The 13,122-nt window shown below is 42.5% G+C and overlaps 1 protein-coding gene across 1 annotated transcript in view; it reads right to left on the reverse strand.

The window, feature by feature from the left end:
• The window catches only part of ankrd55 (ankyrin repeat domain 55), a gene marked incomplete at both ends in the record, with an annotated part of 106,567 nt that overhangs the window by 25,977 nt on the left and 67,468 nt on the right, over nt 1-13,122 (reverse strand). Inside the window, 2 exons of the mRNA XM_084325945.1 lie at nt 9,090-9,257; nt 10,900-11,084. Of these exons, the coding sequence (XP_084182071.1) occupies nt 9,090-9,257; nt 10,900-11,084 (353 nt within the window). The remainder of the gene's footprint in view (nt 1-9,089; nt 9,258-10,899; nt 11,085-13,122) is intronic.

The following is a 13,122-nucleotide window of genomic DNA, read 5'->3' on the forward strand; positions in this document are numbered from 1 at the left end:
ATACTATATGTAATACTACTATTCACAATAATACATACTTTACTACTACTAACAATAATAAATACTATACTACTAACAATAATACATAATATACTACTACTATATGTAATACTACTACTATTAACATTAATACATACTTTACTACTACTATATGTAATACTACTACTAACAATAATACATACAATACTACTACTAACAATAATAAATACTATACTACTACTAACAATAATACATACTATACTATTACTAACAATAATACATACTTTACTAATACTATATGTAATACTACTATACTACTACTAACAATAATACATACTATACTACTACTAACAATAATACATACTATACTACTAACAATAATAAATACTATACTACTACTAACAATACATACTATACTATTACTAACAATATACATACTATACTACTACAAACAATGATAAATACTATACTACTACTAACAATACATACTATACTACTACTACTACTACTACTACTACAACATGTAATACTACTACTAACACTAATACATATTATACTACTACTATAGTACTAACAATAATAAATACTATACTACTACTACTACTAATGATAAATAAATCATGTTTGTTAGCATCTCATTGTGTTAGCCTGTTAGCCTCATCATGTTAACTTGTTAGCATCACCATGTTAGCTTGTTAGCATCATCATGTTAGCTTGTAAGCATCTCATCATGTTATCTTTTTAGCATCTCATCGTGTTCGCTTGTTAGCATCATCATGTTAGGTTGTTAGTGTCTCATTGTGTTAGCCTGTTAGCATCTGTCCAGGAAACGTATATTTAAAAAGTGTAGTGTACGTTCATGTACGCGCACATCTATGAGCTCACCCGGGATAGATGTGTTTTATATGGGAAACAACCTTCTTTTGTTCGTTATTCACACAGATAGATATACAGCTATATCTGTCTCCATTCATGTGTGCTCCCTCTCCGTCTCCAGCTGCCTGAGTGTGCTGTGCTTTATGTGTGTGCGCCACGCCAGGTCTAAATAGGTGCAGCAATCAGCACACATGTCCATCAGCAGGCGATGTGTGTGTGTGTGTGTGTGTGTGTGTGTGTGTGTGTGTGTGTGTGTGTGTGTGTGTGTGTGTGTGTGTGTGTGTGTGTGTGTGTGTGTGTGTGTGTGTGTAGTGCTAGCGTAGCTGTCCACTTTCAATGGGCTGCTGTGTGGTGCTGAAATATGCGCACGGTCAGCCTTTATATTCCTTTGTTTATTTGCATTTCCAGTTTTTTTCACAGACAGTTAGTGCTAGTACCAAAGGGTACCAACATTACGTACATATACACACACACCTACACAATCACATAAGACAAAAGAACTAGGGATGTTCGATATTGGATTTTTTTTACCGATATCCCCGATATACCGATATTGTCCAACTCTTAATTTCCGATACCGATATCAACCGATACCGATATATGCAGGGTTCCCCCCCCCCAAAACTGAATAATTTCAGGTAATTAACATTACATATCTCTTGTCGTGGAATTAACACAACATTATGCATACTTTTGACAATAAATAAAAGAAGAATTTGTTCTTACTTGCTTGCCTGGGTAAATGAAGGTTAAATAAATGTAAAAAGACTTTTTTTTTTTTATTATTATTTAAACCGATACCGATCATTTCCGATATTACATTTTAATGCCAATATCGGACATCCCTAAAAAGAACACTTTGTATTAATAATAGTACGGAGCTGCTCTGCGTAGCCATTGACATCCAATATCAGGTTCACCCTAGTTCAGTGTTAATTTTGTTGACTAAATTGATGACGAAAGATGTTCGTCAACGAAGGTTTTTTTCATGACGACAACGAGACGTGACGTCACGTTATTAAATACCATGTGACGCTAACGAGACTAAATCGTTTATTAAATATCGTTGACCACAACTGACGATACAAAAATGTAATTTATAAAAACCAGGACGAAATTTCTCTTCATGTATGTTGATATTGTTGACTAAAACAAGACGAGACAAACTAATTATAACTTTTCTTAATGCCATCATCCCGACAGAACAGTGTGGCGGCTGACGGGAGCTCTGTGTTATTAGCATTAGCTGGGGCTATTTGAAAAGCTAGTTTTAGCTTAACGTTACCTTGGCTAAAGTTGGGACTATTCATAATCCAGCTGCAGACCTGCAAGCAAAGTACAGCAAGTTGGCAAAGGAGTATTCCAAGGTAAATAACTTTGTCACCAGTAACGTTACATTGTTTGTATTTCCATCTAGATCGCGTTAGCTAGTGGCTAAGCTAGCTCACGCTAATGTGGCTAACTGCACACAATTAATGACATAATGCAGACAGCCATACCGGTGACAATGTTTAGCTTTTAGTGCCAAATGATAAGAGTCTGAGGCGGAGTCTCAAAAGAGAATGTTGAATATTTATTTTGCATTAAAAATCACAACAGAGCCTCTGCTAGGAGCTAACTGAACCGGAGCCGACTGGATAGGAAGTGCGCAACAACGTATAATGTCCGTGTGGAACCAATGTGCCAACAACCTTTCCGTGGGTGAAGCATAGTTGAGCATAGTTGTCATTTAATGATACTAATACTAATACAACCACCTGTTGTTGAATAAATACCATTACTTTCTAGTTATTACTAAAAAACAGTATATATAAAACAGTAGCTGTAAAAAAGAAAAGAAAAAAAGTTTTATAATTTATATAATATAATTTTTTTTTTATGTATGCACAGAGCATGAGGTGAGGCGGACCTTTAAAAAAGTGAATATCAGGAAGGCAGCAGGTCCGGACGGCATCCCCGGCCGCGTCCTAAAAGTCTGTGCCGACCAACTGGCCCCGGTATTCACTGACATATTTAACCTGTCCTTAGAACAGGCTGTCATCCCCACCTGCCTGAAGAAGTCCACTATTATCCCTGTACCCAAAAAATCCAAGCCTGCTTGCCTCAACGACTACCGCCCTGTAGCTCTCACCTCCATAGCCATGAAGTGCTTTGAGAAGCTAGTAAAGGGCTACATCTGCTCCTCCCTCCCCATCAACATGGACCCCCTGCAATTTGCATACCGCCCCAACAGGTCCACGGAGGACGCCATAGCCCATGTGCTGCACACAGCAGCATCACACCTGGACAAGAGGCAGGGGAACTATGTGAGAATGCTATTCATCGACTACAGCTCGGCATTCAATACCATAGTCCCCTCCATACTCATAGCCAAGCTCAGGGACCTGGGCTTGAACTATGACCTCTGCCAGTGGGTCTTGGACTTCCTGACGGGCAGACCCCAGGTGGTGAGAGCAGGCAACTGCACCTCCTCATCCATCACCCTCAACATAGGGGCCCCCCAGGGCTGTGTTCTGAGTCCCCTCCTCTACTCCCTGTACACACACGACTGTGTGGCTCAGCGGAGTAGCAATACAATCATCAAATTTGCTGACGACACAGTGGTGGTGGGCCTGATCTCTGCCAACGACGAGAGGGCCTACCTGGAAGAGGTCAAGGTCCTGGCGGGATGGTGCCAGGAAAACAGCCTCTCCCTGAACGTCAGCAAAACAAAGGAGATGATTGTGGACTTCAGGAGGTCGGGGGTCAAGGACTACAGCCCCCTCAGCATCGACGGGGCACTGGTTGAGAGAGTCAACAGCTTTAAGTACCTCGGAGCCTACATATCCGAGGACTTGACATGGACCACACACATTGACAGTGTTGTGAAGAAGGCACGACAACGCCTCTACTTCCTCAGGCGCCTAAGGAAGTTCCAAGTCAGTCAGAAGATCCTTAAGAACTTCTACTCATGTACAATAGAGAGCATCCTGACTGGCAACATCACCTCCTGGTTTGGGAATAGCACTGCACAAGACCGAAGCAGACTACAAAGAGTGACACGTTCAGCCGAACGCACAATTGGAGGGGGGCTCCCCACCCTCCAGAACATTTACAACAAGCGTTGCAGGGGCAAGGCTAAGAGAATCATTAAAGACTCCAGTCACCCGAACAACTGCCTCTTTGAACTGCTGCGGTCAGGCAAGCGATACCGGAGTCTCAAGGCGAGCACAGAAAGACTCAGAAGAAGCTTCTATCCCCAGGCCATCAGGCTGCTAAACGAACAATGAACACAACACAACAACAACCATCAAACGCACATAGCACACACATCCACACACACACACACTCACTTTAAACAAACACACTGTAGCACCCACTCCACACACTTTATAGCACACACTCACTTTAAACAAACACACTGTAGCACCCACTCCCCACACTTTATATTTATTGATGAAGGATTGCACTACAACTCGTACACCTTACTGTAAATTGTACCTAAATTGTACCTCATCCCATTTCTGCTTTGCACTATATAGTACTGTACATTAGTACACTGCATAGTATTGTATATTATATGGTAACTCAGTTACGTCTATTCTGCATCGAACATTGTACATATGTCTATACTGAACACTGTGACCTCATTTTCTACTTTTTTTTTTTTTTTTTAATCTTTTTTCCCCCTCCATTTTCCTCCGATTTTCTCCCATCCCAATGTTAGTCGTATGCCAATTCCCAGTCCCTTCCTGGTCGCTGCGCACTTACCCCCCACAGTCAGATCATCTGGGAGAGTGGAGGCTACCACGTGCTTCCTCCGACACACGTCCAGCCAATCACCGCTTCTTTTCACCTGGCAGCGCGGATTCTCATCGAGAGGGCGTAGCGTGTGGGAGGACCACACTATCCCCCTCGAGTCCTATCCGCGCTTAGCAGGCGCCCCGACCGAACTGTAGGAGTCGCTGTTTACAACGACCCGGACCCACCCCGCCAGCTTCTCCCACCCTCTAATACAGCCAATTGTATTAGTGCAGACGGCCAGCCAAGCTGGTGACAACCCCGGAGCTGTGAGCTGGATTCGAACAGGCGAATCCAGCTCACAGCTCCGGGGCTGGTGACGAACGCAATCTCCGCTCGGCCACCTAACCGCCTCTCATTTTCTACTTCTAAATTACATGCTATACTATGTTATTTGATACTATCTTGTCTAGCACAGTCTCTGGAGCGTAACAGTAAGAAGCATTTTGTATGAAAGTATTCTGTACTTCTGTATAACAACTATTAAAGAAACTTGAAACTTGGTATCGGATCAGTATAACCAGACCTAGACCACCTCTAACTCTAAATACGCAATTTCAATCAGAAAATTTTCCATGTTGACTATTTCTGACTTCTGACAAGTTTTCTTCCATTAACAAAAAATAGACAAAAATGGCATCCGTTTTCGTCGACTAAATCTAGACTAAAACAAAAAAGACAAAATTGAGACAAAAACTGACTAAGACTAAAATGCTCAGACATTTAGTTGACTAAAACTGACTAAACGAAAAATAAATGAAGATGACTAAATATGATGAAAACGAAAAAGGAGCACTTGACACATGACTAAGGCCCTGTCCACACGAGAGTTTGGATTTAATATGACCGAAGTTTGAAAAAATAAAACTCCGTCCACACGGTGAACACAGGTGGACAACCGTGTATAACTGCGTACTCACGGGCAGAGCTGGAACCCAGCAACCGATACATTTAGTACAATGTAATACAATGCCAAAGCAGTAGGCGGCGATGTTGTTCAGACATGAAGGCCATTTCAACCAATCAGAAAAGACTGAACGCTCACTAAACTTCCTGTTGGGTCGCGATCTGCCATTAATTAACTGAAGAAGAAGAAGTAACGTTACCGATATGAAATGGATGTAAACGTTATTTAACAGATTGCAGAATGGGTACAATACAATACGGCTCAATACAAACAATTGTTAAGGGGATGCAGTCTGGACTGGGTTCCTTATAAGTTATAACAATAACTTGACAACACATGAGTTTAGTTTAGCTGCAGCTACATGTTTACTCTGAGCGTCAACAGACATCAGTCGATCACAACACTCTTCAACACAGACGATACGTTTTGAACAAAAGTTTGTTACAATCATTTTCATATAACGCTACTTGGGACAGCTCTGCTGTAAACACTGGTGTAGTTGGCTCTGCTCTAATCTCTCTACCCCGCGGTCTGCCGTGAACATGGGGAATAATTGCGACAGCTCTGCTGTAAACACTGGGACTAACCTCGGTTGCTATGCCCACACGCAACTGCAAAACCGCACAACTCCACCCTGGCCACCGGTTTCAAAAGACCGCGGTTGCAGTGTAGCAAATCCCCGGTTGTGTGTGGCCGAACAGTGCAACTGCGCACATACAATCACGGTTACATTAAACCCAGCGTTCGTGTGGACGGGGCCTAAGACTAAAACTAAAATGAAAATAGCTGCCAAAATTAACACTGCCCTAGTTGCCCTGATTTCCAGTTACAAGGTTCATTGTCTAGCCTCTACATAACCAATGAAGGGTTGCCAAGTCTTATGGGATTTCTCAATAGAACCTCATAGAGGGAATCTGAGCCTTTCCAGTTTAAGAGGTTAAGCAAAAGTGAGATGCAGGCCCGGTAAAATGTTGGGGGAAGAGTATTTGACACGACTGAACTAGTGGAACCCAATGTGCAAATACAGAGACAGCAAACAGAACTTGGTACAACCCGAAAGACGGGGTACTTTATTGTATAATTGTCCAAGCAGTGGTCGGTAAAGCCACAGGGATACTCTTACTGTCCAGGGACTATGAGAAGGCGTGGGGTAGTCAGACAAGCGGGACGTTTCAAGTGGTTTCAAGTGCTGTCACCCTCCGACTCAGAGGAATATAACTTAGTGTAAAATGTTTAAATTTATAACCTTTTGATCAACAGTTGTCTGTCCAGAATTTGTTTGAATTTCAGTTATTATTCTTATCACTACCTTAATGATTTATTATAACCCTTCCAACTCTAAATACTACCTAAAGAAGATTGCACTGCTAGAAATGAGGATATTTCATATAGAGAAAGCCCAGGACTTCAAGACCGATCTCCGTCTCCAGAGTTCTGACTCGACAACACAATGGACTCCGGTTGTGAAGCTAGTAGCTACCAGCTTCTCGAGTCAAAACAAAGGACTTCTTTGTCTTCTTGTGTCACCTTCCCCCACTCTGAGCGCCCGTCTGGGATCGTTTTCGGAGCGCCTTTTGCTTTTTCCAAATCCAACAGTGCAAAAATGCTTCCGCATTCGTCACCGGAGATACCGTAGTGGCGTGCGGTAATGCGCCTTTCATTTTCCTTCACGCAGCGCCCAGCGGCGGCGTGCTCGCTCAGGTGCGTGCGTGCGCCGGCGTGCTCGCGAGGTTCTCGCGCATGCGCATGAGATCCCGCCTTAACAATATATATAAGTCACCGCCCCAAATTCAGTATCCAGAAATAGCTCAATTGGCAAGACGCCATGGCTGTGGATCCTACAGCTAGTTGCTGTTGAGTTCGAATCCCGTCAAATATTTTTTTTTTAACATGATTTTTTTTTAACGTGTATTCTTTCGCCGGTTAAGGTTAGGCATGGTTAAGGTTATGGTTAAGGTTAGGCATTGTTTCGGAGTTGGTTAAGGTTAGAACGGTTAAGTTTAGGCGCTGTTAAGGAGCTGGTTAAGGTTAGAGTTTGTCAAAGAGAATGGCAATATTCTTTCTATGGTTAAGGTTAGGCATGGTTAAGGTTAAGGTTAAGGTTAGGCATTGTTTCGGAGTTGGTTAAGGTTAGAACGGTTAAGTTTAGGCGCTGTTAAGGAGCTGGTTAAGGTTAGAGTTTGTCAAAGAGAATGGCAATAGACAGCCTATTTCCGCGCGACAGCTCCCAAAGCGGGCCTGAAAAGAAAGGCGCTTTACCGTAGTGGCGTGCGGTGACGAATGCTTCCGCATTTTTGCACTGTTGGATTGGGAAAAAGCCACACGCTTTCGGAGCAGACGCTCCTTGGCTACAACGGTGATCAATGATTTTGGCCATCAGCGGTGACTGGTCACCGGTTCAGTTCAGGACCGTTCACAACCGGACGTCACTGTGCACGTGCAGCCCCTCTATTTGTTCTTTGGAAAGATGAGGTCAGAAGAGTTTGATAGTATTTACTGAGGATGGCCAGATAATGTTGATATTTAAACATAAAAAAGAATAATACATAATAAATGTATACATGATCATGCAACGTTAATAAATGGTTGTAGGAACGGTTTGGGAGAGGAAGGTAGGGAGGGGTTTTAGTTTGTGTGGTGTGATCATGTTGAAATTGAGAAGTTTAGACTTAGTTTAGTTTTACAACTGAAATAAAAATGTTCAAGTAAAGTACAGAAAAAAGGTACCGTTGGGTCGATACCCAGGTACCGGTATCGGTTCAAATGTGAAATGTACCCAACCCTAGCCTACTGTAAGGGAAAAAAGCTGCAAGAAAACGGTAAATGTCTGGCAGCATTTACAGATTACAACCTTTATTTAATGGTTAATATTTTGATAAAAGGTAATTTACTGTATTTTTTAAACATAATACCTATGATATAGATCTGATTTGGGAATAGTAGCGTGTACAGGCAAGAAACGGCAATGTTTATAGTATAATTGACGTATAAGGCTATTACTCAGCCTTTCGGGAATTATCCCAGACCACGCTATAACTATACTTATATTCACCACGGTATAACACGGGAACGTATGGATGGAAAATGTATTCTTTTTCACATATTGAACGATAGATAGGTGATGTCAAATGGGCCATAGTATTGTATCCATAACTATAATATAGTATATAGCTCTACAAACAAGGTGACGCACTCCTATCTTTTAAAGCATGGCAGTGCTACCACGGGCCCGTCTAATGGCTGGCAGCCAATGAGTTAAGGTCAGGCGGTATTTCCTTGTGATGAGGGCACGTGAAACCCATTCAGACATGTATTTGTGATTTGTGGTCTATATTAACTAAAAATGTTTACGTGAATTTGACTCGAGTCATCCGACACAAGACCATATAGCTTCTCAATGGCATTGCAAAAGCGTAAGCGGAATTACTGCCATTGTCTGTTGAAATGGATTCAAACTATGTTTTTCAAGCAAGCAAAAAGAGAAGGTTCGGGGACCGACACATAACGGAAGCTCCTACTGAAAAACACCACCTCGGATCAGGTGTACCTGCTATTGGCTGAGAGGAGCTGGATGCAGGCGGTGTGGCCGCAGTACATTGCGTAGGTGAGGGGTGTGTTCTCGTTGACGTCCCTGGGTCCAGGCTCCACCCCCAGCTGCAGTAAGGCCTGGACACAGTCCTCCTTCCCCGCCGCTGACGCCCAGTGAAGAGGAGTCCTGAGGCAATGATGAAGAGAATCGTCTAAAAGAGACACTTTATACTGAAGACATCATGCTAAGACTAACTTATGAACAGTGGCTATGGTCATGTGATAACATTTTATAATACACTTGGGTAGGGCTGTACGGTTAATCGCAAAACAAATCACGATCTCGATTCATAGACGTATGCGATCTCATTTATTAAAAAAAAAAAAAATTACGATATTTTTTTGTGCATTTCTACAGCTTATTCCTGGTCAGACATGACTGACAGAGAGCAGAGAGAGGAAGGCCGGGAGAAGATATGGGGGAAAGACATGCGGCAAATGTACGTCGGGTTCGGGAGACGAACCCGGGTCGACCGTGTAGGTCTGCAGTGCAGTAACGTGGTGTGCCACCCTGGAGCGTGTAGGTCAGCAGTGCAGTAACACAGTGTGCCACCCTGGAGCGTGTAGGTCTGCAGTGCAGTAACGTGGTGCGCCACCCTGGAGCGTGTAGGTCTGCAGTGCAGTAACGTGGTGCGCCACCCTGGAGCGTGTAGGTCTGCAGTGCAGTAACACTGTGTGCCACCCTGGAGCGTGTAGGTCTGCAGTGCAGTAACGCAGTGTGCCACCCTGGAGCGTGTAGGTCTGCAGTGCAGTAACGTGGTGTGCCACCCTGGAGCGTGTAGGTCTGCAGTGCAGTAACGCGGTGCGCCACCCTGGCGCCCCACATTTCTAAATGACGACGATTCTGATGTATTTGCATGTGCGTCAAAATGGAGATCAGTTGCATTAAAACACTCGCTCCTATTCCCCTATGCATTCACGTCACGCTGCATTCACGTGTTGACTTATTTGCTTCGTAACAATCCCAGTTGCGATATCAATCACACTTAACTTACACGATGTAAAGCAAAACACGCTATTAATTCAACATTCAATTTATTTTCTTACTTTTGTGTTGACTTGTCGCCAGATTCCTGTTTTTTTGGTTCCAGATTTTTTTTCTATCCAAAATGGCCGTCCACTTCATAACATTCTGATGCTAGAGTGGGTACAAAGTGGTCATTTGACAGAGCGCTTGTCATGACGCCCTGAGCTGACTGACAAGAGCAAAGTGCACGCGCATCCATTGTAACACTGCCATTGGAAAGAGGTGCTTTTTCCCTATCCATAGATGTATGACTTGGCCATAATAAGGTCATTTATAGTTCATAATTCAATTTTGAATGTATCATTCAAATGGATTATAATTCAGTACTATATCTACAAATCCTTCTGTTTAATCATCTTCCCTTTATTAATTTGCTTATGAATCTCTTATCCACAGTTTTAACATGGTGTTATTGACTGTCAAAGATGCAAAAAAAAACAGACACAATATTTCTGACACTGGGAATACATTCACTGAGGTCCATAGATGTCCCTAGATACCAAGAGATTTCTCAGCTGCATACTAATGTGGCAGTTGGTGTGGCAGTTGGCACCAGGCCACACAGGGGTTGAAAAATGCTGTTTTTGAGTACTTGATTAGAAATACAAAATAAAGAATTTTTTTTGGGGAAAAAAACTTACAGAGGTGTTCCATAGACTCACAGGAATTGTGTAAAAGTGCCCAAATAGTGAAAGAAATTGTCAAATAGTTCCCCTCTAACAGTTTGGTGAAGAACTTTAACCTTTGGTCTACATCCAGGGCCTGCAGATTGGTCTCCGCGAAGCGTGCCAACTCAAAGAGCACGTCGCCGTAGCCGGCAGCGGCGGCGATGTGGACGCAGGTCTTCCCGTTCTCCTCGTCGTAGTTGATGACGGAGGGACCCAGCGGGTGATCGAGGATCAGGGAACACATGTGTCTGCTGCCACTCTGTTGACAGACAGGGGTTTTATGTGTTAACCCTTTCACTACTGTGACAACCCCATCCCTCTCCTACAGGTTGACTCGGGGATATACCTGGATATCTCCATTAACCTGTCTGTCATCCACAGCCTGGCAATCAGACACACCTATTCAGGTGTGTCAGGAGGAGGAGTGACACCTGTGTAAAAAGGACTGCCTCCTCCATTTTGGCTGTCTCTCTCCTCTAAGTGGTCATGACATTTCGTTTTGTTTGGTTTGTTTTGGTTTGTTTTCTCATCTTATTACTTACCACACACTGACTCATCCATGCACTCACTACATCACTGATATTACTGATCCACTCATTTGTTAAATCCTTTGTTTGTAAATAGTTTTATAGCTTAATTAAATTACTTTTCTTTAAAATCCTCAAGTACTTGTGTGCTCTCCCTTGTTTTGTCTGTACGCATGGTTCACTGACACTACCACACTACAGAAGTCATTAGAGCCTTTAGCACAATATATAAGACAATCCCAATACATAGAACCAATCGTAATCAAGGGCACACAACATAAAATTAGTTTATATGCGGACGACGTAATATTGTTCATGCAAAACCCCAACACCACATTGCCGCATCTACTCAAGTTGATAGAGAACTTTGGTGATTTATCGGGATTTAAAATAAATTGGCCGAAGTCGGCTTTCCTTCCACTTAACATCCATGCAAAAAAAGACACAACCCTCCCAGGTGCGATTTTAGATGCTTGGGTGTGGAAATATTTCCCACCATAAGACAAACGGTGAAGCACAATTACACAAAAATACAGAACAAAATCAAAGACGACCTGGACAGGTGGGCAAAACTTAAAAACTCAGTACAGGCAAGGGTATCAATAGTTAAGATGGATGTATTACCAAGAATCAACTTCATCAGCTCAATGCTACCGTTACCCCCTCCAGAGGGCTACTGGAAAAGATTACACTCCTCCACATACAAATTTATTTGGAATAACAAACCACCTCGCATAAAAAGATCCACCGCACAGAGAAATAAAGCAGACGGTGGCATGGCAGTTCCAGATTTTTTACAATATTTTAAGGCTTTCACATTAAGACCATTGACAATATGGTTTGATCCCCAGGCCTTGGTATCTTGGAGAGAATTGGAAGAAAACATAGTAGCCCCACAGAGACTGAAGGACATAGCACACACTAAACTTTCAATCAAGCACTGTGAGCGGAAATTTGGCCCCATAATTACCCATGCAATCAGAACATGGCGGGAAACACAAAAAAAATATCCTAACCCTCAAAAATGGCATAATCACACTCCCATATTCAATAACAATGCACTCTTAATGGGAAAACGTCCTATAAGATTCCCTATATGGGAAGAGCAAGGCATACACTCATTAGGGGATATTTTTAATAACCAGGGCTTCTGTAGTTATGGAGAAATATGCACAAAGTTTAACCTCACCGAGTCCACATGGCTTTTTTACATACAGTTACGCCTATGTTTGAAGTCTCACGGTGTTCCATTACACATACCAGTTGAACACCACAGATACCACAAATTTTTCTATGAAAGAGAAACATTGGGAGGTTTTGTATCAGGTTTTTATTATCAATTACTAATGTCCTCGTATGAAACCCTTCAACTAGACACTGTCTGGAGGAGGGATATTCCAGACCTGGAAAGTGACTTTGATTGGCAAGAAGCATGGGCAAATGTCCGTCTTACATCAAGGAACCCGGACCATCAACAAATCAATCTTAACTATATTCACAGGACATACTTGACTCCTATAAGACTGAACAGAATGGGCCTGAAACAGGACTCAAAATGCTCCCAATGTACAAATGGAGACAAAGGGACATTTATGCACATGTATTGGGACTGCCCACCAGTTAAGGCATTCTGGAAAGATGTGACCCATCAATTATCAAAACTCGTATCTTGGAATATACCAGTACACCCCTCTGTATTGCTTTTAAATGATGTTTTTGAGTTTGCAGTAAATCCACAGCTAAAGAGATTGGTCTTATCGGGTATCACAG

The sequence above is a fragment of the Notolepis coatsorum genome (genome assembly GCF_963971535.1).
Source record: "Notolepis coatsorum genome assembly, chromosome: 12".
NCBI lineage: Eukaryota > Metazoa > Chordata > Actinopteri > Aulopiformes > Paralepididae > Notolepis > Notolepis coatsorum.